General features: G+C 36.9%; 1 protein-coding gene across 7 annotated transcripts in view; it reads left to right on the forward strand.

Moving 5' to 3' along the window:
* FSIP1 (fibrous sheath interacting protein 1) overlaps window positions 1-26,106 on the forward strand; it is an 89,157-nt gene that overhangs the window by 25,106 nt on the left and 37,945 nt on the right. For all 7 annotated transcript variants that reach the window (XM_037395461.1, XM_037395462.1, XM_037395457.1 and 4 more), the window contains one exon: window positions 4,184-4,321. In XM_037395461.1, coding sequence (XP_037251358.1) covers window positions 4,184-4,321 — 138 coding nt within the window. The remainder of the gene's footprint in view (window positions 1-4,183; window positions 4,322-26,106) is intronic.

Raw genomic sequence — 26,106 nt, forward strand, 5'->3', positions numbered from 1 at the left:
AAAGAAACATTAATATCTCTCTGCTTGATTGTCTTATAAAGGTAATTACTTTAATGTTGTGTATTACCTTGATGATTTCTTTCATAACTAACTGGGTTTCGTTTATCAGAAAAATACTCCATTTTTCAGTTATAGCAATAGACTGTAGTTAACAGTTTAAGACTAAATAAATACTCAAATGATAAAAAATTCTGAAGATACACTAACATTTCAGTTAACGAGCTCTCTGATAGTGTGTACTCTTCTGCCTGCACTTCACCAAAACAGATGATTTTAATGATTATGTCTATTTCAGGACATGGTTAGAAGCAGATTAATAAGCTGATCAGCCAGTTTTGTGGCTCAAAAAGATTGTAATGACACTCATATCTTTGATTAGGTGGGATTTTGTTTTTATTTATAGAATTTTGGAGAAAAGGGAGTGCAACAAATAACTTCAGCCATTTCACATACTGGATATTTCTGTTTTGCATTATGATTGTTATGGCTTTTGCTGTTGCTTATATCTTTGCTTGTGTAACATATTGAAGTTCACATCTTTATTTTCTACTTTATCTTTAAGATTTTTAGATCTTTAATCTCAGATGGACTCCTACTATGTACACATGCTATATAATGGAAAATTAAATGTTTGCAGTATTTGAAACATTGACAATAAAATGTTCTCCATTATACAATACTAACTACGTTTATGTAATGCTATCTTAAGAAAAATATTTAAAAAATTATTTAACTGGGAAAAAGTCTTAACTCTGCTTATGTGGTTCTGGTCAGTTACTATTCAGGAATGAGAGAAGTAGTAGTCTTCCATTAAAGCAACAGCTCAATGCTCCATACTGGTCAGATATCAAATAGATTATTAGGAACAATTATGAAAGGGAATACAAAATGAATCAGAAAGTATCACTGTGCTTTCCTACACATCTGTAGTATACCATATAGCTTGACTATTGTCCAGTTGTGATCCCCAGATGTCATAACCAATACAGAAAAAATGGAAGACTGATTACCAGAATGCTCAGATGTGTATAATGGCTCCTATGCAATGAGTGATTATGGAGAGTTTGGAAAAAATGAGTAAGAAAGAATGTGACTCAAGTGTGCAAAACCATGCTGATAGAGAGTAAATAGTAAGATTTATTTTTTTTACCATCTCATCTAAATAAATTGTATCAGTAGTGGATGTTGATGTTGGAGAAACGTTGAACCAAGTACTTCTGTTTCTGGTAAATGTTCGTCATTCAAGTTCTAGCCAGCACTCTCTGATAAGAATTGGTTAGGTATCATGGCAGAGCTCAATATTCAAGAAAAGTTTATGGAGAATAAAGTTATCATGTTTAATCCCATTTAAGAATTTAGTTTTATATTGTCTTGCTAGAGAAGCAACCGGCTTAAAATCATACTGAGTGTGATAAAAGGTAAAATAACCTGTGATACCTAGTTTTCCTAAAGTTTGAAGAGGTTACTCATAAGTGCTTGCAGCGGCTGAGCTGTCTGTAAAATGAAACATGTATGCCTGAAACTATTTGAAAGACTAGGACAGAGATTTGCATAAAGCTTTGCTTCAGAAATGTGTGGGAAAGAAAGTAAAAAATTTGAAGTTAATAACTTTTTTGATTTTGTGACTCCTCTCACTATCACCTTTTTTTAATCTAGCTGGTACTGCAGCATAATATTTTTCAGAGATGCTGTGTGCAGTTTGAGCTCTGTTCTTCATTGAAGGCTGAGTTCATATAAAAATATCAAACAGTAGTCCATGCATACAAATCCCAAAATAAACACTGAGAAGTGTAATATAGTATATAGTGACTTCTCAGTACCACTAGTTGCATATTCTTATAGGTGTATTCATAACATTACTCTTTAAAACAAATCATAACTGCAGTTCTAGTCCATGCAGAGCACTAACTGCTCACATGGTAATGTGTCTATATATGCCCAGATGATCAAAAGATTGGATTTAGAGATATCATTGCAGAAACAGTGATAACTGTTTTTAAAGAAAAAGAAATAGGCCATCATCTTCCTCCTTGCCCTTCCATGAACAGTTAAACAATTAAAGATGTAAAATTACTGGAAGAACAATGCCATGTAAAAGCAATTCTCATTAGCGGGTCCTTCAGTTGCTATATTTTGAGCTTTTTTGCGAACCCTATATTTATATTGCAGATATAAAGGTCATATCCTTGTTTCATGTATTAGTAAACACAAGTTTAAATAAATCCTTTGGGTTTTTATGTTCTGTATAGATGTCAGTCATGCAGATTTCTTGCCATTGGGCATCATATTTAATGTAAAAAACTGTGTATTTAGAAGCCTATCTTTAGATATTCAATATTAAGAATTTGGCCTTAGGTGGCCCACATTAAATGTCAATCCAGTTTGGAGAGATTCTAGTCATTAATAGATGGTGCTGTTGATATCTGTCTTTCATAGGAAAATTTACTGACACTGTGGTACTGCCAGCTATTGCTGATTGTAAATATATATTCAAAGATTTGTACTGTGTTAAAAGTAAGTTTATTTTCAGGCAACTAATATGTTTAAATATCAGAACTCATAGATTTGTTTGATGTTTAGAAAAAATTGTTTACAGATGCTGACGGTTTTTTTCTATATTGTAGTTGGGAATTTCTGTTCAATGTTAAATTGCAAAGGTTGTTTTTCTTTCCAGTTAGACACACTATATAAAAATCTTTTCCTGTGTGTTTTTATTAGGATTGCTTGAGCTGCTCCTAAAAATAAGAATAAATAGAGTATATTATTATTAGATGGTTGCTCATGTTCCTTTGGGTTGAATTGACTAAAAGGCATGGGTATTTTTTGTTTTTTCTCCTCTACCATTATTTGGATTCCTTGGGTTCTTTTATAGGATCTTTGGTTTGCAAGAGAGAGCCCTGGTTTTTTTTCCAATTAGAACATAACTTTGCTGTTTGGCCAGTCCTTGTTTTCTTAATGATCTAAATATGTGTAATATTAAACCTTGAATGTATTGGAGGCTCTCCTCCCTGTATGAGGAGAACGACTTGGGTGTGCTGGTGCACAAAAAGCTCAACGTGGCTCAGTAGTGTGCACTTACAGCCCACAAAGCCAACCATATCCTGGGGGCTGCATCCAAAGAAGCGTGGTCGAGGGAGGTGATTCTTCCCTCTACTCCCCTTTTGTGAGACCCCACCTGCAGTACTGCTGGAGCCCCCAACATAGAAAGGTCATGGTCCTGTTGGAACAAGTCCAGAGAAGGGCCATGAAGATGGTCAGAGGGCTGGAGCACCTCTGCTGTGAAGACAGGCTGAGAGTTGAGGTTATTCAGCCTGGAGGAGAGAAGGCTCTAGGGACACCTTATAGCAGGCTTCCAGTTCCTAAAAGGGGCTTATAAGAAAGATGGGGACATACTTTTTAGTAGGGTTTTAAACTGCAAGAGGGTAGACTAAATATTAAGAAGAAAGTCTTTACTGTGAAGGTGGTGAGACACTGGAACAGGTTGCCCAGAGAAGCTGTGGATGCCCCATCCCTGGCAGTGTTGAAGGCCAGGCTGCATGGGACTTTGAGCAACCTGGTCTGGTGAAAGGTGTCCCTGCCCATGGCAGGGGAGTTGGAACTAGATAATCTTTAAGGTCCCTTCCAACTCAAACCATTCTGTGATTCAGGACTGATACAAACTTCAGGATCTGATCCAAAGCTACTGAAGGATGTAAGAATATGTAACCCAAATCTTTACTAATAGTTGTGCATCCAGCTCCAACTTAGAGAGGGTTATTTCTCATTTACCATGGTCTCTAGTAACCAAAACACAGAGTCATTTCAGTTCAGTTCTTCCTTTCCCTTCTGGCCTAATTGTGATCCCAGTGTGGTTAATAGGAGAAGGCTTTGAACCCCTCATTCAGTCTCCTCATGTTTTTATTGTAGTAAAATTTAAGCGTAAAAATCTTAGCTCTGGAGACTAAGAAATTCCTCTTAAAATGCGAAGAGAAAGAAGTTTTTTATTGAAATAAGTCCAGCGTGGTGTTTAGTTATTGTATTTGAAAATGTGCATAATGAAAATTTAACATCTGTGAAATTTGAAATTGACACATTATTCTAAACATTTAAATTTTTTCCTAATAGAAATAAAAAGAACATTTGTCTGGTTTTGAAGCAGTATAAAGTCATATGTTTAACTTCTGCCTGGTCTTCCTTTTGTTAGGAGCCTCTGGTTTATGCAAACAGAAGCTTAGAAGCAGTTCCAGGTGAAAAGGTTCTGCGAGACAATAAGGAACAACGGGATCAACAAAATCGTCTGAAAGAAATAGATCATCAGCTGAAATCCCTAGAGAGAAATCTTGTAAGTCTCCTATTTTTGTCATATTTTTCTCCTCTTGGTTTGAGAACTTTGGAGTTTACCATTCCATGTGTCTTAAAATAAAATCTAATTCTGCAACCTTGTGTAAATTCCTGAAGGAATACCCAAAGAAATATACAAGCAAAAGTCTCAAATAATTTTTCTTAGTCCGGGAAACATATTTTTCAGTTGTATATGCCTGTTTCCCATGAACATAGTGTTTTAGTGTTTTTCAGAGTGAAAGAAGTTATTTTCCTCTCTTCCTCCCCAGAGGGAGATAGCATAAACAATCATATATAAATACATCCTAAAAGGATTTTTTTTTTTTTATGGCTCATATAATTGTGTTCTTTGAAGAACCAGGTCTGGTGGGAATGTTGTATACACTAAGTTATTGGGTGATTTAGCTTTGCTGAATTCATTTAGTGTATTTTTGTAACTTAATTTTCATTTAATACCTGGATTTCATAGGTGCAAGGGCCTATAAATAGGATCACGTAAGTAAAATGGTAGTAAAAAATCATTACTGTTTTAGAATAAGTACATCGCATCTTATTCTTCTTACTACTTTGAGTAAGAGCAGGTAAGGAAAGGCAATTTAAAATCTAAGAGGATCGTTAAACATAATTTTTGCCTCCTAAGTTATTTCTAAGTCATAGAGCCAGGACTCACAAACCAAAACTTATGGGCCTTTCTCAGGTAATATACTACTATTCTTTTCTCTTTCAGCGAGTATAATTTATTAAATTACTCTCAAGTTACAATAACAAAATCTAACTAAAAAGTAGCGCTGGGGAACCTGAAGGCCTTCAGGAATCTTTTTATTAATTTTTAAATATACATTGTAAACATGCTGTTTGATCTGCGCTGAAAGAGCTACAAAGCAACCCGTACAGAAGAGAATTAGGGAGAAAATGTATACATTAAAAACAGATGAATTCAAAAGGAGAGTCCTAAGATGATAGAGTTGTCCTTTGTTTGGCATGAAAGGCAATGCTGGTATTTGTTTTTTTATGTTGGATCTCGCATAGATCTTAAGAGCACAGGAAGAAAATCTCTTTCAATTTTTAATTTTTTGTTTGCTTTTTTTTAATAAATCTTTGAAGGTTTCCCTTGCTTAGGTGAAGTCAGGAATGAAACTGCTGAATACTTAAAAGAACATCACTGCATTAGTGTAGCTTGGCAGTAGTCATTAAAACCTGGATATATATATGTATTTTTAAGATTTTAACGTCTTTGTTTAGTGTTATTTTTCTGCTTTGGGATGAGAAAGCTTTTGTTTCTCTATGGAATGTGCTATGTGGGGAAGACAAACTAGTATAGTTGTGTACAAGAGGCAGGTGAGATGACAGCTGGTATGGGTGACCTGATGAAGCTGCATTTTTACTAGGAAACCCCAAGAATTTTGGTACATTAGCAAGAGGCATCAGTATAGGTAATTGACATAAAAGAGGTGTGCAAATGGAGGTGGTGGTGACTGGAAATAATGAGCATGGATTTACCGAGAGTAAGTCATGCTTGACCAGCCTGATTGCTGTCTTTGATAAAATGACTAGATCTGCTCTGTAAGCTGGAGGGCAGGGCTGCCACTCACTGGGAGTTAGGCTGGAGGAGGGAGCTGACAGGAACAGTGTGAAATTCAAGGACAAATGCGGAGTTTTGCATTAGAGTGAAATAACTCCCTCTGACAGTGCAAGGTGGAGCCTGCCTGGCCGGGGAGCAGCCCTGCTGAAAAGGACCTGGCATTGTTGTGGGCAGCGGACTACACATGAGCCACCAGCAGTGGCTTAACAGTTAAGATTAACAGTGGACTTGGCTGTACGTACCTACATGAACTTAGCCAACAGATGAAAGGAATTAATTACTCCCCTTTGCCGGGTACTCATTAGACTGGTCTAGAGTATTGCATCCAGTTTTGGGCTCCCCAGTAAAGAAAGGTGTTGACTTACCTTAGCAAGTTCAGCAGAGGGCCACTGAGATGATCTGGGGCTAAAGCACTTCACCTGTGAGGCTAAGGAGACTTGGTTTGCTAAACCTGGAGAAGAGATGGCTCAGGCAGACGTAACAGTAGCTTCCTATTAATAAAGAGGGTGTTACAGAGAAGGCAGAGCAGCAGTATCTTTACTGAGTTACATGGTGGGAGAACAAGAGGCAATATTAATAAATTGAAATGGGGAAGTTCCAACTGAATTTAAAGAACAAGAAAATACCTCTGAGGGTAACTGAGAATGGGAAGCAGGTTGCATGGAGAGACTGTGAAATATCCGTCCTTAAAATTTTGCGGACCTGGCTGGTCAAAGCCATAAGGTATTTGATCTGATCTCATAGCTGACCCTGCTTTGAGCAAGAGGTAGGACTAGAGACCTCTTGATACTCACCCTTCCCAGTCTGATGATTTTTTTTATTCTACAAGGAAAAAGATCAAGATATTTTATGCATTTCTCAGGTGGTTATCTTTCTTTAGTATAACTACACTGAAGGAAAAATAGTAAGACTGTGCATTTTAGGAATGTGTTTTTTGTGTGTAACTGATGTTTAGTGTTTTTCTTGTGTATTTATGGTTTTATGACTACGTTTGTTGCGTCAGACCAAAAAAATCTGTGTAGGCTACCCTTGGCTTGTGGAGGTCTTTATTCAGCAGTAGGGCTACCTTCTGCAGTAATCAGAGTTAGGACAAATACTGTTCTAGTTGTCTTTTATTGCTCTCAAAGTGATCTCCAGTGCAGATCAGAAGCTTTGTAATTCAGACAGTGCCATAACCACAGTGGTATAATCTGAATTCCTCATACAACTGTTGCTACAGCTGCAAAAACTTCAGCCACTATCTACATATGCAGGGTTTATGCTGGCAGTGCTTGAACTGCACAGCCAATATGGAGTACTTATGGAGTATAGGAACAGACTTCAGATGTCTTGGGCTTAGTGATCACGAGATGATAGTTTTTGATTTTTGGAGAAGTAAGAAGAGGGGTCAGCAGAACTGCTACCTTGGACTTCCAGAGGGCAAACTTTTTCCTATTTAGGAGCCTCGTCGACAGAGTCCCTTGGCAGGCAGTCCTGAAAGGCCACAGGGTCCAGGTTGGCTGGACGTTCTTCAAGAAGGTTATTTTAAAGGTGCAGGACGGGGCTGTCCCCATGTGCCAAATGATGAGCTAGTGGGGAAGACCAGCCTGGCTGAACAGAGAGCTTTGGCCGGAACTCGGGGAAAAAAGGAGAGTTTACCACCTCTGGGGAAGGGGCAGGCAACTCTGGAGGACTGTAAGGATGTCACGAGGTTATGCAGGGGGAAGATTTGAAAGACAAAAGCCCAGCTAGAACTCAGGCTGCCCACTGCTCTAAAAGATAAAAAAATGCTTTTACAAATCCATTAGAAACAAAAGGAGGGCCAAGGAGAATTTGCATCCTTTATTGAATGTGTGGGGGAACATTGCCACAAAGCATGAGGAAAAACCTGACGTACTTAATGCTTTCTTTGCCTCAGTCTTTAACAGCAAGCCCAGCTTCCTTCTGGGTACTTGGCCCCCTGAGCTGGAAGCCAGGGACGAGGAGCAGAATGAAGTCTCCACAGCCCAGGAGGAAACAGCTGGGGACCTGCTGCTCCGCTTAGACACACAGAAGTCTATGAGGCCAGTTGGGATCCACCTGGAGGTACTGAGGGAGCTGGCAGAGGAGCTCACCAGGCCACTCTCCATCATTTATCAGCAGTCCTGGCTAAGTGGGCAGGTCCCAGCAGCCTGGAGGTCAGCCAGCGTGACACCCATCTACAAGAAGGGCAGGAAGGAGGATCTGGGGAACTACAGGCCTGTCAGCCTGACCTCAGTGCCGGGGAAAGTTATGGAGCAGGTCATCCTGAGCGCCATCACACGGCATGTGCAGGAGAACAGAGGGACTGGGCCCAGCATGTGTGGGTTTATGAGGGGCAGGTCCTGCTTGATGAACCTGATCTCCTTCTACAAGATGACCTGCCTAGTGGATGAAGGAAAGGCTGTGCATGTTGTTTACCTGGACTTTATTAAAGCCTTTGACAGTCTCCCACAGCATTCTCTGGGGAAACTGGCTGCTCACGGCTTGGACGGGTGCACTCTGCGCTGTGTAAAAAGCTGCTGGACGGCCGGGCCCAAGGAGTGGTGGTGGATGGAGTTACACCCAGCTGGTGCCCGGTCACAAGTGGTGTTCCCCAGGGCTCAGTGCTGGGGCCAGCTCTGTTTAGTATCTTTATCGACGATCTGGACAAGGGGATCGAGTGCACCCTCAGCCAGTTTGCAGGCGACACCAAGCTGTGGGGGAGTGTTGACCTGCTGGAGGGCAGGCAGGCTCTGCAGGGGCATCCGGGCAGGCTGGACCCATGGGCCAAGGCCAGTTGTACCAGGTTCAACAAGGCTCAGTGCTGGGTCCTGCACGTGGGTCACAGCAGCCCCACACAGCGCTACGGGCTGGGGGCAGAGCGGCTGGAAAGTGCCTGGGGGAAAAGGGCCTGGGGGTGCTGGCTGACAGCTGGATGAACATGAGCCAGCAGTGTGCCCAGGTGGCCAAGAAGGCTGCTGGCATCCTGGCTTGTATCCAAAATAGCACGTCCTGCAGGACAAGGGCAGTGATTGTCCCCCTATACTTGGCACTGATGAGGCTGCAGCTTGAATACTGTGTTCGGTTTTGGGCCCCTCACTTCAGCACCTCAACACCCTTCTTGAAGTGTGTCCAGAGAAGGGCAGCAGAGCTGGTGAAGGGTCTGGAGCACAAGTCTTATGAGGAGCATCTGAGGGAACTGGGGTATTCCAGCCTGGAGAGGAGCAGGCTCAGGGGAGACCTTACTGCTCTCTACCTGAGAGCAACTGAAAGGGGGTTGCAGGCAGCTGGGTGTCAGTCGCTTCTCCCAGATAACAAGCAACAGGACAAGAGGAAATGGCCTCAAGTTGCACCGAGGGAGGTTTAGCCTGGATATTAGGAAAAATTTCTTCACTGAAAGGGTGGTTAAGCATTGCAACAGGCTGCCCAGGGAAGTGGTGGAATCACCAAATCACCATCCCTGGGGGTATTTAAAAAATGCATAGATGTGGTGCTTAGGGTCATGGTTTAGTGATGGACTTGTCAGTCCTGTGTTAACAGTTGGACTCTATGATCTTAGAGTTTTTTTTCCAACCTGAATGATTCTCTGATTCTATGACAAGGAGGCAGTGATTCCTTTAGAGGCTGTTCACTTGGGGGTGTGTGTGTCACTAAAGTTAGGGAGCGTTTTTAACTCTTATTTTTTCACAGTTCCAAAATAATAGTAAAACTTCATATTAATACACTGCTTTAATACATTAAACATGTAAAAGATGAGGGGGCAAATAAATAGAGGAGTTCTGTGTAACTTCAGTATATTTTATATGTTAATAGGCAAAGAGGTAAATCAAGTTGGCTCATTGTCATCTTTTCCTAGTCATTGACCTTTATATCACTTTTTGTCACTGCTGACCTTGTTCATGAGGCAAACACAATCTGAGGAAGTGTGTCTGGGACTGTACGATAGTCTACGGCAGGCCTGGGAAATGCAGTGGGCTGCTGACTCATTCAAATATTTTGTATATAAATGGGTCAGTTCCAAGTCTTGGTTGGATTATAGCAGTATTGTTTGGTTTCACATTACACAAAGAGTCTTGCAACATACCACACGTTTTTCCTTGGCTAGATTGTGTGTATTTAAAACTCTGAATTGATAGAATGCAATGCTAATTTACAGTGCTTATAAACATAGGGTATGTTGTCTGTACCAAAGCGTAACTCATGGCCAGACTAGCGTTGCTGTGTGCTATGCAGCATCGGGTAAGGCTTCTTCAGGGGGACATACTGTGTCATCTTAATCAGCTGCTGCTCTGTAGCATGACTCTAAGATCACACAAATATTTCATATTCATATGTTGTATTAGGTCCTCCGTGAGATACTTTGATTGCCAGTTTAAATTAAGAAGTATTCAACTCTAAATGTAGGTAGGTTTTTCCTGCTAACAGCAAAGTAAAACATATAGAAAATGTACACTTTTTTTTGTGTGAACAACAAAGAGCCACCAGAAAATACTGTTGTTTTTTTTTAGTTTCGTGTCCTTGATACCATGCTGTTTTGTCCAATCTTCTTTAGAAATAACTGTATTTTCCAGAAATAAGAGTAGAAGGTATCTCCTTCTGTTGCAACATACATAATTGAATAATGTTTTTGTTATTTGGTGTGGGAACGTCTAAAAATCAGGTGACTTATGCAGTGTGGATTGGGCACCTTGTTTCTATACTAAAGTAATATTTTGGCCGTCAATTCTGTAACAATGTTAGCAGCAAAACTGCTCTCTGCCAGGAAACTGCAGGATGAAAGGCTAAATAGAATGCTTGGGTTAAGGACGTGTGTGTGTGGGAATATGTAGGTGGCATGTTTCCAGAATAATTTAATGATATCTGGAAATACTGTTTGTTATTCAATAGGTGGCACTCTTTGCTGTAGGTCAGAGGAAGAATGCCTGGGCATGGTTCTAGGAGATATTATTACTGGTGAAAACATTGTAATTTCTGTGGTATGAAATACAGGTTGTGAGAGATTGCCTCTCACTTTTGACCAGACTCCAGGTATGCAGCTTTTAACATTGCTATTTTTCTAGCTTAGCTAATTAAACAATTCAATTGTCTATTTAAAATTAATGTATTTAAAATTCACATTGCATTTCAATTTCTCCTTTACTCTTTCCTAAACCACTGTAATTTGCTGTGTAAAACTGGAAATAAATTCTCTGCTCTGAGTAGAGGAGGTGATTTGTCACCAGTTAGGAACGTTATTTCTGAATACGTGGTTATACTGGGCTTTATAATTTTAAAATATAGTATTTTACAATTTTAATGTCTGTGAGACGACTTATTTTAAAATGTACTTCAAAAAAAAATCCCTCAGATAGAAGCTTTTCTTGTTGTTGTTTCTTTTGTTTGTTTATTTTTGTTTCCTAGGTAGAAATTATGGCTAGTTTAACTAGAGCAGAATTTAGCTCTGTGTGTTAGGGAGTAAGTTACAGTAGATATAAAGATAACTTTATTAATATATTTTTTTGTGTATGGTAGAATGCTGTATTTCCTCCACTACTGCAAAATTAATTATTCAAATGTATTTGTATAATGGTAGCTTTAATCTGACCCCTTCAAGGGGAACACATTCATCGTATTTCTTGAGCAGTCTTTTTAGTAGGTGCTGGCATCTGAAATTACAACATTTATGAATTCCTCCATTACACTTTACCTCATGTATGCTGTGGGACTTCATTGTTTCAGGGAAGTCTGGGACTGAGCACGCAAAACAAAGCTGTAAGATAAGACCTTAACATACTTTACAATTGATATAAAAACACAGAAAGTCTGCTAAGTATTATGCTTGAAGTAATGAGACTAAGGGCTTTGGACTCTGAGTTCCTCCTTTATTTTGAAAAAACCTGTCCCCAGTGAATTAATATACCAAAGAATGTATTGTATGCATTGAAATTTCAATCCAACTCAAATGTATCTGTACCGTGGTTTCTGGGCCCTTGCTGAATTTCTTTTAGGTTTTAGTTTGACCTTAGTTCACTACTTCTTCATTTGAAACCATGGCTGACTCTCTCCACATTCTTTCATCTTTCAGTTTCCTGGAAACCATTGAGCTTATCTTTGTTTTGTGAATTGCATTGTTAACTGCTGCTTCAAAAAAAAATGTTCAGCTGCCAAATGCCTGTTGCTGAGCATTAAAGAAAAGAATTTTATATAGAAAGAATAATAAAGGTAGTTATTTTTCAATTGTGGCTTCTAGTAGTTGGCCATTTGTGATAATCCAGTAGCGTGTTTGATGATGTGTTGAATTTCTTCATGGCACACAGTAGGTTTAGATACCCATCCAAGCGAGCTTTTCAGTAAGATAGTTTCACCTTTGTTGGCTAATATATGTGTTTTATTTCAAATGTCTTCAAGTGGAAGCTGATTCTTCCCTGCCAAAATCTAGCCACAGATGCCTGTTTTGTGGTTTTGGTTAAATATATAAATTTAAAAATATTTCAAATGCATATTAAATATATATGCATGTAGTTGTATGTATATACACACATATGTATAAACACTGTTACCTCTTAGCATGACTGAGATACTGATACCTACTTTAAAAAAATTAGTCTGCTTATTTGTGGTAAGTAATTTTAATACACAAGCTAAATCTGGTTTGCCTAGTCTTAAACTTAAATTTATCATCAGATGTCCATGCATCTCTGGAAATTATTTTTTCATAAATTTATGCAATCTAGTGGCCAAATACAGTATGTGATTGTCAGTTATTGAGGTCTTTTTTTTAATATATCTGATAATATGAAAATAAACATATTCTGTTACCTGAATAGCTGAACTTTGCAGGAAGGTGAACAATTGGTGTGGATGATGCAGGAAAAAAATTAGTAAATATATTGATGGTGTCAAGAGCCTTGATCACCTGCAGGAGCTTACTCTGAAAGGCATGATTCTTATCTTATTGATCTGTGGGGAAGGAAACCTTAGGATAAAATTAATTAATGTTTAGTGCTGGAGAAATTCTCACAAACCTTTTCATCATTTACTTGCATCAAGATGATGAGCGGGTTTGCTGTTGTACATGATTTTATTCCAGCGTTTTCCCTGAAACTGATTGAATTCAGTGCACCTGATCCTGACTCTGTATTAGGCATCTTTGAGAAAAGGAGAATAATTTGTTTCTGACTTCTACCATAATTCCTATCTTCCCCTTTAAAGGGAAGAAGAGCGCAAGGTGAAGTCCTACCATGTATTTGGGGAGTAATTTGTCAGCTAGACAATCCTATAATATAGTTTTCAGTCACAGTGTCTGCAGAAATTAATTGCTAATACTTTTGAACACAGGAATATAGCTGTATTTTTTGACCACGTTGTGCATTGGTAGTCCTCTAGGTTCTTCTGGGATGCTGTGCCGCAACATACAAATAGCAAACAACTTTATTTGAATTCACATAATATCATGTGGTGGCTCATTTCTGAATAAGCATACGTTTGTCCATACAAGCAGAACTTGTTTAATAAAACATTTTCATAACATATTTCATTGCACCAAATAAAGGGGAAAAGGACAACTTACCAAAGGAAGGCTGAGATGTACCAATTTCTACGTTATTCCTTCAGAAATTATCTACCAGGTTCTAAAGTCACTTGCCAAGTTTTTCACAAGCTTCATACAGATCAAGTTTTACAGGAATTCATTCTCATTATGTGATTATCCAAAGTTGTTTCAGAATAAAATGTGGTAGCATTTCCATCTGGGAGAGAATGTTAGTGTGAACACCTTATTTTCTTAATTTAACAGCTACTACATGCATGAAAAGAGCAATAAGATTAATAGCAGATTGCTTAAAATTCAAATATTTCACTTACGATTAAAATAAATTTCCTATCTGATTGTTTTTCACAGTACTGTGAACAAGAATGAAGCAGCTTCTGAAAGTGTTTATGATAAATAATTTGAAAACTATATATTGCATTAAGACTTAATAGAATCCAATAATTTTTAAATGAATGTTAAAGTTTTATTCATCGGTTACAATCTTAATGATGCTTCTAGTTTATATGGGAAATTATTAAAATAATATTTATATACATGCTGGAGCCTGTTAAATTGAACTACATCCATATGATGGTAAGTAATATTGCCAACTTGCATCGTAAGTATTACTTATGCATTGATACTCTGTATAAGAAATCATTGCTGGAATTTGATACCTGAAATGAGACCTCTTTAAAACATCCTGGGTTTCTAGATAAGAATGATCAAATTCTCTGTCCATTCAATGTACTGATCCTCCTCTGAAAATGTAGAGAGTTTCCAGTTAAGATGATGACTGTCAATCTACTTGCCCCAGAATATGTAGAAGAAAACTGAGAAGCATTTCCCTTCTTGTACTTCTCTCAGCTAATTTTGAACAAAGGAAGCCTTTTTTTCTTCCCCCCTCAACCTCTATATTTGTTCCTCTTCTGTTGCCCCATATCTTGCATATGATCTCTGTAGAGTTGAGCTTTCCCATCCTTTTTTTTTCTCCTCTATATTATGATGTTTGCCATCTTGAAATAACAAACCATCTTTGACTACCCACTATCTCTAAATTTATGTACTGCTATTTATAGTGATTGTTTGATCTTCCATTTTGTCTAACATGATTTAAATTTAACTGTAACAGCACTACTTTCTTAATTGTCTTTTATAAATGGTATTCAACACCACCAGATTCTTAGTAGAAATCTGTTTTGTCTTAGACAATGAGAGAGTTCATGAAAACCGATTTGCTTCTATGCTTTTATATTATTCCTTCAGTATATCCTTTTGTCACACTCTCTGACCTCCGCAAATATGACATAACGGTGTTCTTGTATTTGCATATTACTGTTTTTACTGTGCCATCCATTTATCTGCCCCCAACCTCTCCCACAATTATGTCTAAATGAGGTTATGTGTATCCACTAGCAAGACCCTTTTTCATTTCTTCTTAACTCTCCTTTCTCCCAAACTGTCATTTTCAGTTCATGGTTGAGATAAATACATGGCTTCAAAGCAGTACAGTGCTCTTCATCACTCAGTTGTTATATTTTTAAGCAATTGCATATTGCTCCACTTCCCTCATGCCTAAAGTCTTTTCAAAATACTTTTCAGTGAATTGATGAGGACTGTATTTCTGTTTAAGACGGTCAAGCATATTCAGTGGCGTTTCAGTGTTTTCCTAGTACTTGACTATCTGTGTATACGTAGCTTTTGTATGAATATACTTACAGGTTTGTTTGGGATTTTTTTCTCCTTTCTCTTCCTGTGTCTGTACATCTAGCATCACAGTGCAATGCAATGACTATGGCTTCTAGCTGCACTGGTATTAAAATAATAATGAACAATTTCTCTGGTTAGTACAGGTGTCCACAGCGTAAGATTTTTATCACTGAAGTTTGCATGTCCTTCTGAGGCAAGGAGAAGGTGTTTACTTGTTACACTTCTCAACTGGCAAACTTAGGAGTTCCTCATTCCTTGCTGCTAGTTAGCACTGTTCTTTAATCTCTGTAGGAAAGAAGCCTTGGTTTTGTTGGCCTGCTTGCAATCTGTGTACTAAAGAGAAATAGTCAGGAAAAAGCCTCTTTTTCTCTGCAAGTGTTGTAGGGGAAGGCTATGTTTCTTCTTTGCCCTAAGATGTCCCATTCAAAATGAGAGAAGAAAAACAACAGGACAGTGGTGGAGGAAACCTTCTGCAACATGTATGCAGGTGTAGTTTGTACTTTGTGGGTGAGTATTAATGTCTTGATCTTTTGATAAGTAGCATACAAGTGCATCTTTCCATCTCAGGGTTGGTGTTTGTGTAACGTAGTCTGCAATAAATGTAAACATAGGCATTTTTTGGCTGTGAGTCTCTCTTATACATGTGTGTCTGCATGTACAAACTGTGTAGTGGAGGTTTAATCTTTTCTTGAGACACTTTAACTTGTTAGGCCAGGATGGATGTGTAATCAAACAGCATCTCTAAAAGTGAAGGATGTAAAGCACATAGCAAATGACAGGGTGCTGATATTCTTGTAAATTACATCAAACTATTTGACAGCCACATGGGACTTCTAAGCCAAAAAACATCTTAAATGTCATAGCACAATGTGACTTTTATAATAAATACTTGTAATATTTTAGTGTTGACTCTCATATTTCAGTTTAAGCTATATAATAATTTATGCATGTTCACCTTAAAAGACAGTAATACTAAAGAAAAAAGTTATTTTTGGTATGATTCCTAAGAATATACAAATTCTATTAAATCTATAGATAAGATGGATATTGCAATTAATATATTAACACAAACTGATGGCATACTGTGATAAATCCAATAATCAGAGTTTTACAACAAAGCTTAGTTGAAAACTAGAAGTATTTCTGATGGATTTTTGGCTCCTACAAAACAGATTCCTGAGGTGACAACAGCAGTATTTCTAGCATGAATGCAATAATTTTCTTTTCAGAAACACTGTAATCCTGTTTACAGAGTCAAACAAAGTAGGTTTGAGAAATGCTTTGAAAGTTTTGTCTCATTGATCTAAATAGTCTAATTACACAGCATATTTTTTAGTTATGCTGCACAGCGCAGGCCAGTATGAAAAAGTACTTAGGAAGTTGGGATGTCACTTTTCCAGATCTTTACTTAAAATATTCCTCTCATTAGGAATCTGAAGAGCTAAGGGCATATAAACTTTTGATGGGAGAAATACGTAGATACCTAACACTTTGCTGCTGAGTGTTCATACTGGTTGCCAGTTTGGCAGAGTTGAGCATCTCGTGGCCTGTCTCATGCCTAAGTTTATATTTTTTTATTCCCAGATCGAGCATTCCTTTGTCCACAGGCTCCGTTTACTAGACGGGCTCAGAGCATGCCAATACGCCCAAGCAGCCATAAGTACAAAGCATGTTACCAGTCATGATCACGATTACGCCCGTGTTCTTTCAGAAACATAACCTAGGAAGTTAGCATCTGCCTTACAGTATTCCGCCACTTCCTTCAATGTCAACAATTTCATCTAAGTAGCTTGGTCTCCATTTTTCTTCATGCAAGAGAGTGACCTAACCTTCACATATATTTTTTGTAACTTTGAGATGAGGAAGCATGTAATCTCTCCAGTGATAAAGTTAAGATATTCATCTAGGAACACAAAATTCAGGGCCAAACCAGCACAGATTTGAGGGACAATATTTCTCTAGCCAGTGATGGGCAGGAAGCTCCTCTGGAAGAAAAGATAACATTCTGAGAACATTGTGTTGTGCAAAATACATAAACAGATTATTGTGTGGGGAGTAGGAACTTTTTGCAGGCGACCATCTCATTTTTCATCTAGATGAATGGTTTCTAACACCATGAATTTTGTTTTTCCTAGTGGTTTGTTTCAGGGCTGTGGTAGAGAGTTTTTTTTCCAGACTTGCCTATATCCTTGTCATTGAGGTGTCCCCTCATAAAAAAGTGGACGTATATTGAGACTTCGAAATCACTTTCTGGGCATGTATTTTTATAACTACGAAGGGCAAGTGTAATTGCCATCACACAACTGAATGTGTGTACCTAAGAGGCATGGCTGCATACTTTGTGATTAATCCTAATCTTTTAACACAGTCCTCTGATTCTGGAAGAAGCAGGGTTGTAGGCTCTTTTCTTTGGCTGTTTTTTCTGTTGTCTGATTAGTTTCGGGTTTGATTTCCCTTCTCCCCATTATCTCTTCATGTTGGCACTGTCCTGCTTACAATTATTGAGAAATGTACTTTGGTATATAATATTGCATGATAGCGACCGTTCTTTACAATTTTTCATTTCTAGAGTACTTATTCATGGAGATATGCTTATTAAATGGTGTGTTACCTTTATTTTCACCTGTTTGGGTAGTACCTAAAAAAAGAAGCCCATTATAATAAGTTGACATTGGAAGGCTCAAGATATTGACTGGGATTTGTAAGAAATGTTTTCCTCAAGTTCTTGATATGACCCATTTTTATTTTACTACTCTGCCAATTGTATTTTAGGAGAGAATAGGTTTATTTTAATTCCTTCCATAGAAGTGCCACGCTTTTAAATTCTTCATTTAAGAGTACTTGCACTATCTTCACAGGCTCTTTTTTTTCTTTATTTTTTGTTATCATTTAAAGATTAAATCAAATAGTGTAGTCAATTCTTTTTCCCAAATGCAAAGAGCAGTCAAAATTAAACACACCTCTGTACTAAGACTCTCCCTTTGTATGCCCCCTGCGACTGCCCTCTTTTTAGAGCACGTCCGCATTCTTCATGTGTTGTCTTAATTTTCTGACATGCAGGGGGCTCCCCATCCCTTTCTGGTGGGATCTAGTCTTTGTTCATATCTTGGTCATGTGGTCTTTTCTGCCTGGACTATTGATAGTCTTTGGTTAGAGGGTATGTATTTTTATTCTGTGTGAATTTATCTTCTGTAATGCCTTATTGAAAAACAGTGTAATTATACTGTGGGGTGTGTGTATATATATGTATGTATTGAACACTAAACAATATTTGTTGCTGAGTATTCAACTCTAAATGTTCTGAATGGTTTCAGTTTCTGGGATGTTCATAGAAAAAAAGATTAAAACTGGATAACTGCTTATACAAACATGAACGTTTGGTTGTAGCAGACCTTTTTTGTCCTAGCTGCTTTTCTTTCTGTAAATCAAAGCTTTCCCTCAAAGAAATCTCAAGGAAAAGTGGTGTCTCTCAGCAGGGAGTCTTCATTCTACAGGAAATAAACATTTTGTGCCTGTCCTCAGCTATTGGCTTAACTGTAATAGAAGCTTATTAAGAGAGTGCTGGAAGCCCCTGGTTTGTGAGGAGCAGTCCACAGGACTTCACCCGTTTTGTTGGAGCCACATGTATTACTTTCTCAATTTCACAGAATCTTATTGAAGGATCTCTTGTCAATGCAGACTTTCGTAGTTAGTACTATTTCTATTAAAAAATAATAATCTGAAGATTCACATATTAGGATAAGGTTTCCATACAAATGTAGCACATTTAAAAAGTTTTTTGATTTATCATATATTTAACAGATATACCTGTGTAATTGGGAAAGTAATTAGAGTTGTTTATTGCTAGAATTGTCACTCATGCAATATCTTATACTAATTTTTTGTTTAAGATAATTGATTTGGGATATAAAATCCAGTGTAAATACAAGTGGTTTTATTACTAGTATTTATAGGGACAAAGCTAGAAAGCAATAATGAGGAAAGTGACTTTAAAGTGGTAGCAACATGCAGATAGAGTTTTTAGTGTAATAAAGCATCAAAAGAACAGTGACCTTTTTGGTATTGTGTACAAAGGAAGGCATTATGGCCTTGTTTGTAAGAGTAATTTCAAGTACATTGTGATAATGGGTTCAGGGTACTTTCTCAGAAAGGCATGTCTTTAACTTGAACTTACATCACAATAATAATAAACCTGAATTATGTGAATTCAAAAAATGACAGAAGTCTTTAGAATGTAGAGATTATGGACTGGTTTGTGGAGAAAAAATATAAATTAAAAATTATGTATATATTAATCAAACTCTTTATAAGTGATACACAGAATGTAACCTGTAGATAGATCAGGAGCATTGATATGAAGTGAGAAGTGGTGTGTAATGAATTTGTGCAGACAATCATTATGCAAAAAAATGCCTTTACAGTTGTAAATAGTAGGAAAACTGAATTATCAGTGTTAGAAATTATTGTATGAATAATTTGATAGCTGGTTTATTCTGCCTTATTACCAGGTGACTTTCTGTAACTGTCTTGTTTCTGAAGGCGAAAGTGTTGCTTGCTTTTGAATGGATACACCTAGCAAATAATTTGGAGGAGGAAGAGTTGTGCCATGTGAATTAATCTTTTAGTATAAGTTGTGATACAGAAGTGGCCTTTTACCTTTTCTTTGTATTCTTTATTTTTCTATTACCCATATTTCCTTATCTGACAATTTGGTTTTTAAACTTTTATAATAGAATGTTTCTAATTTGTTTAGATGTTTCTAGGTTTGGTACTGAAGCCAGAGTTGCAGGTGCAATATATTAAAGCTAAAAACAAACAAACAAACAAAGCATAGTATTGGAAACTGAATTGATAGTATCAGCAGGAAAATCAGCTGCACATTTAGATTCCTTACATTAATGGCATGTTTTTAATCTCATAAAAATTAACAGAAGATAAATTAGATTCAATTTGTTCTATTGTTACATACTACAGGAATTGCTTTTTTTTTTTAATGTGAGTGTTAATAAGAGGATGTTCTTAAAAGGAAAAGTAGTATCTGTATCTTCCTTGTTGTAATACCAGTGGCTTGCAACAGCATTTAGCTACAGAGAAGAGTGAGTGAGCAAATCTTTTAATTAACCTCCATGATTATGCATCATGCCCTCTTCATTAAATAGATCTATCAGGGAGAAAAGCCAGTTGTTTCTAATAATTTTCTAGTGCTTTTGTGGTTTGTATACTTCAGTGTTCTGAAGGTCGGATAGAACTACCAGACCATAAAATCCAGCCAGCGAGAGATCTGGAGCTAAGAGAGCTCAAGGATTTATTAAGTGATGTGAAACTCTATTGTTTTGTGCATGTGTTACATAATTGCTGTCAATGCAAGGCTGTTAAAATTCCCTGCTAGTAATAACACGAATACCATTTTATAGCTTCAAGAGGAGATAAAAGAAGCTTCTTAGTCAGCACTTCAACAATATCACAGCACATGTCAGTTTTATTATTCTGGGGCCTTCAGTTTTGGCAGATGCTCTCCATTCTGGCTGTGGTGTGGTAATTACCATATAAATTAAGCAGTGAAATAAGCTGAGTGCAGCCTTATCCCTGCTGCCTGTAACCAGGTTGCAAGTACTGCAGTGTGAAACAGGCATAATTCAGGCTGATTATATTTAGAAGGCCACATTTTGAAATGCTGGCCCTTTATCTCTATTCAAGTCAATTTTAAAAGTAAATTGAAGCTGTTTAGTTGCTGTGCAAACAGAAGGATCATTCTTTCTCCACAAGGTACTCGCCATAATAGCATTTCAGGAATTAGTTTAATCCATCCAGGTTTGATTCATAGCCACTAATTATATTGCAGCATACATTCTAATGCTTCAAATTATATGTGTCCTTACTTTAATGAGTTATAACTAGTCCTTAAATTAGGAGCTTTGCACTTTTCTTTTATATCCAACAGGCTTTACTTGGGATTTCATGGGATTAAACTACTATGGAAAGTCTAGGAAAGTGAGCTAAAATGACTGGATTTGGTTTCTTTTGCTTTGTGGTTTTTTTCCTAATTCAGTGAATTTTGCTCATTTGGGAAGCCTTGGAAGTTATAAAATCGAGTCCAAATGCAAATTCCTCTGGTGATAGTGATAAACAAGACATATTTCTCCATGCAATAAGTTAACTGCATGTGTCAAGAGTGGGCAAAGAAAATAAAGATGATGTGAATGACTGATGCTTTTTAAAATCAGAAAAATTGTGTTGGAATTTAAAAACCTCAAAAGAAAAATAGTGTATTATATATTTTATTCCCCCCCCCCCCCCCCCGGTATATTATTACAGAAGTCAAAGCATTTTAGAGAACTGGGTACGTTATGAATGGTGGAGTGGACACAAAGAGGCATGGCCAGGGTCTTGCTGAGCTGGTGGCAAAGCTGATGATGTCACTGCAATCTTTTGATTTAAATTCTTCTTTTAAATTTGGTGTCATGGAAAGAACTAGAGCAGAAGTTCATGCCATCAGTGTCAGGCTACAATTTATTATCTTTTTCTTTGCTAGACTATTTTCTCTATAGAAAAATGTGAATCTGCAAAGCTGCTGCTTCAGAGATAACTTCTGATCTTTTAAAAAGATGGAAAGTAAAATGAAGGATTTTGATTGTTATGCTTACTGTTCACCTCTGAGGGATAAGTTACAAGATATTAGTTGCAGTTATTGCGTTTATAAAAAAATATCTTTATTATAGTCAAAACAGAATAAAATTACAGTTCCTATCTTTTCAAGGTACTTTTGGAATAAAACCTGTTTTCCCTGGTTTGGTGACTTTTTTTCAAGTAAAACATTTGGATTTCCTTTAACATTCTTGACATGGCAGTGTGAACAGTGAAACAGAACTGAAATAATAGGATTTTTAATCTTTAAATATCAGAATTCTATTTAACTATAGTAGAAATAAACACCAATGCCAGAACCAATTGCAGCTCAGTGAATTTTATTATTCCAATTTAACCTCTTTGGTGTCAGGGTTTTTTTTTCTGCCAGTTGTATGTTGTTTTGTTTGGATTTTTTTCTTTTCTTTCTTTCTAATGATATGTGTTGCTCAACAGTTGATTGACATATGCTTTGAACTGACAGTTTAGGTAGTTTCATGCAGCACTTCAATAGCCTATAGGAATAAAGGTGCTATGTAAAATTAAGCTGTTATTTGAATAGCTTGATTTTGAATTGTTGAATATTTGAATTCTTAAATATTAGGGTCACCTCTGTGTGTGAGCATATTGAACACATTTTGATATACGTAAACAAGGAGAAGAGGCACCTCCAATCTACCAGACAGATGGTACATGACATTAAATGACACTTCCTGTTTTAGAGAATCCTATCTTTTTCTCATTTTTGTAAATCCTTTCTGAGGAAAAGAGAAAATTAGAGAAACTCTTTAAATAGCTTCTGTATGTGTGTCTGCTTTGTGCATTGTTATTAATTCTTACCTTCATTAGAGCTCTTTATTTACATTTTCTTAATGATTAAATCAATGAAGGCATGCTGTAATCCCACGGAATCTTTTGGGAATTCATGGAGGAGTATGAGTGGTCACAGAGATCTGCCTGCGCAGAATAATTTTAAAATTTAATGCTGAAGATGCTACTTGGTTTTGATTCTCAGACCTTTCAGTAAATGGTTAGTTTAACAGCCATGCTTGGAATGTCTGGTTTGGTAAGACCTTCACAGAAGTATTTTCTGTGCTTGACAGAAATCACCTGAGAACGCAGCTAATAGTGGATAAAAACAATGAACTGATGCTGAGAATATAGAAAGGGGATACCTTAGTTAACCATTAGAGATGTGTTACACTTAGTTTGATATGCTGTTGAGCTTGCTTCACAAGCAAATATATACAACAAAAACAACGGCGAGCTACTAATTATATTATACTACTTGACTTACTGTCTGGATTTTTGCCAGAGAGAAAATGATTAGGCTAAATCTTGTACTTTCACAGTTGACCTCCCTGTAATCCCATGGAGGAGGGAAAAAAAACCCCCAACAAAACCCAAAACCCAGGAAAACTTAAAAAACATGGGAAATAATGTTTATTGGGGGAAAATGTGTTTAAGTATTGGCAAACTTAATATCTGGAGTTAGCATGGAGTAATATTTTTTTACTTTTATAAATTCCATGGAGCATGCAAAAACCTGAAAATAAATTTCACTGTGAGGACAACAGGTTTTAATGTACCATTTTAATCTCAATGTATAATTTTTCCGCATGTTATTTCTAGAAGATAGCATGCAGCAAACACTTTCTAATTCAATTTTTTAAAAAATCTTCTGCATTTTAAAGCATTTCTGTAGTTTACCTAGTAATAAATTATTTGAAACTGTAAACTGCCAGGTGATGTGTAAATTTACTATGTAAACTTTAAGGTTAGGTTAAATTGAGTATTGTTGATATACACTTTTGATACAGGATACCAGAATCTCATGCAGAATACAGTGAACTTATTTATATTTTGATGAAAGCTAGAGAGAACAGTCAAGTTTTGTGTTGATTCATCTCCATGCATATTTAGGCCTTACTAGGCCATTTTTCACAAAAAAAGAAAAATTGTTGCCTAAAGTCTACACTCCTCTTCTAAATGGGGCCAAATGTGATGTAGACAAAAGGAAACAAACTGTGCAAAGGAAAGATGGGAATGACTTTGAGCTCTTTAGTACAATGAAACCACTCATGTCTTTAATAGAAGCTCTAAAAGAGGGTAGAAGCAAGTAAAACAGCATTGTATAATATATTACGCAAGATTGAAAAATGTCCATTCTTGTGGGTTTTGTGGTATAGCAAGCTAAATTTTGAGTTTAGTGATTTTAACAATTGGTCTGACTGAACTAGTTAAACATTATCTATAGGACAGCATTTCAAGTGCAGTCTAATTAATCATTAACACAACTTTGTGAAATGAATGCCCCCTGCAATGAGTTTGCTTCATCTACACAACAGCCTGTTGTCAGCCACCGTGGAAAATTGTAGGTATTTTACTTTGAAGCAAAACACTCAATTCTTATTATGTGTTATTTTAGGAAAAAAGAGAAAAAGCTTCCTAAAATCACACTTAAATATTAATTTGGACTAAAATGGCAGGAAAATTCTTTGAATCATTCTTGCATAGCAGTCTAGTGTAAAATGCTTTAAAGTAGTTAACATGCATATTTCAGTGTGGTAAACTAGTATTACATTGGCACGAAAAAATGCAGTCTGCAAATAATTAAACAAGAATTAAAACAAGAATAAACTAGATTTCTTTTAGTACTAAGATCATACTTATGAAAGCTGATGTTCTTTCAGCCTTTTGAGTTTGTTTTTGTCAAGAAAGTGGAATTCTGCCCAAACTTCTCTGTACTGCCAGATCCTTCACAGAACAACTATGTACAGAAAGCGAAGCGGCTTATGCATATTGCTCTATTTGGAAGGTTTTAAGTGTAGATGTAGAGAGTTAGGCAGGTGTCAGTGTCAGGTAAGTTCAGAGAGGGAGATCCTTTAATTTGTAAGTCTGTATATTATTTTGTTCCCATAGATTATTAAGATTTTTTTTCCCCCGGAATGATCTGGTAATTCATATTCTATTAAAACACTAAATCTGTTTCAGATTATATACATATAAATGCTTAAATCATAATGGGAATGATCGCTATAGAAAATCTTGATATATAAGCAAGCTCACAATGCAAGAAAGTGGAATTCATTTAGTTTAACGTAGCCATAGTCCTGCATGTGCATTCATATGCTGTCTGTGAATGCTCTTTGTGCTTGGGCATCAGGTTGCCTAAAAGGTATGCAAAAAAACCCCCAGCCTCATGCAGTTTCATAGTTTGTACTTGATATGTTTAAGGCGCCTGCTAAAGTCTAAGTCAGTTTACAGTTCTAAGCTAAAGCTAGTCATAATCTATGCTCATGACTGCCATTAGTAACATTAAAAAGTCTGTTAGACTGATTTTTACCAACTTAGCTTCTGAAGAACTAGAAAGTAGAGAGCTGCCCTTTCATTTTAAGCAGAATACTGTTATTCTATGTTTTGAGTACAGGATGAGTATTATTGCTTGGATAAAACAACTCTTTCATTCTCGGGCCCATCTAGTTTCAAGGAATGTCATTTATGTGGTAATTTCCTTCAACATTTATTGCCTGTCTAAATCTTGAATGAATCAAATGGAATACATTACCTGTGGCACAGATTTTAAAATAAGATCATCTTGAATATCTTGCAGGGGGCGGGGAGAGGGGGAGCGGGGAGGGTAGCCAGTGATACTCTGCTGATTCTTATGCTTTCTTAAAGCTTTGTAGATTAGTCATTCAGAATTACTACTTCTTTTGAAAGCCAACAATTTTATTTACTTATACAGGCAAATAATCTTTACAGGTAAACTAGCTAATTATTTGATGGGCTGTAATCTTTGTGGGTTTTGGGACAGAGTTCATCATAAATACTCAAGCTGGAGTTTCAAAAGCCTTGTTCTTTGTTATGTTTTTGTTGTGATAAAGAGCATAATATCTATGTGAAAAAGGAGATTCCAAACTGAATAAATTTTCTTGAGAACTTTTATCTTCTTCCTCTTTGTAGGTAGTTTGTTTGAGCACAGTAGTATTTACAATGAATTCTGCAACACGAATCTAGTGACAACAGAAACAGTGGTATCGTATCTTGGCCTTCTCTAGTGAGCTGCTAACATATGAGTTGTTCAAACATGAAACATCACAAATATTTTGGTTCAACATAGAAAGTATCAAATAAAAAAAAAATACGATTGGTTCTTCTTCCATGTAGTATGTTTTTGCTAAGAATGTTTTCATAGAATCATTCACATTGGGAAGGACCTTTAAGATCATATTGTCCAACTTTAAACTTAAGCCTGCCACGTTCATCACTAAACCATGTCCCTAAGCACCACATCTATGTGTCTTTTAAACACCCCCAGGGATGGTGATTCCACCACTTCCCTGGGGAGCCTGTTCCATTGCTTAACCACCCTTTCAGG

The sequence above is a fragment of the Falco rusticolus genome, chromosome 7 (assembly GCF_015220075.1).
Source record: "Falco rusticolus isolate bFalRus1 chromosome 7, bFalRus1.pri, whole genome shotgun sequence".
NCBI classification, from domain to species: domain Eukaryota; kingdom Metazoa; phylum Chordata; class Aves; order Falconiformes; family Falconidae; genus Falco; species Falco rusticolus.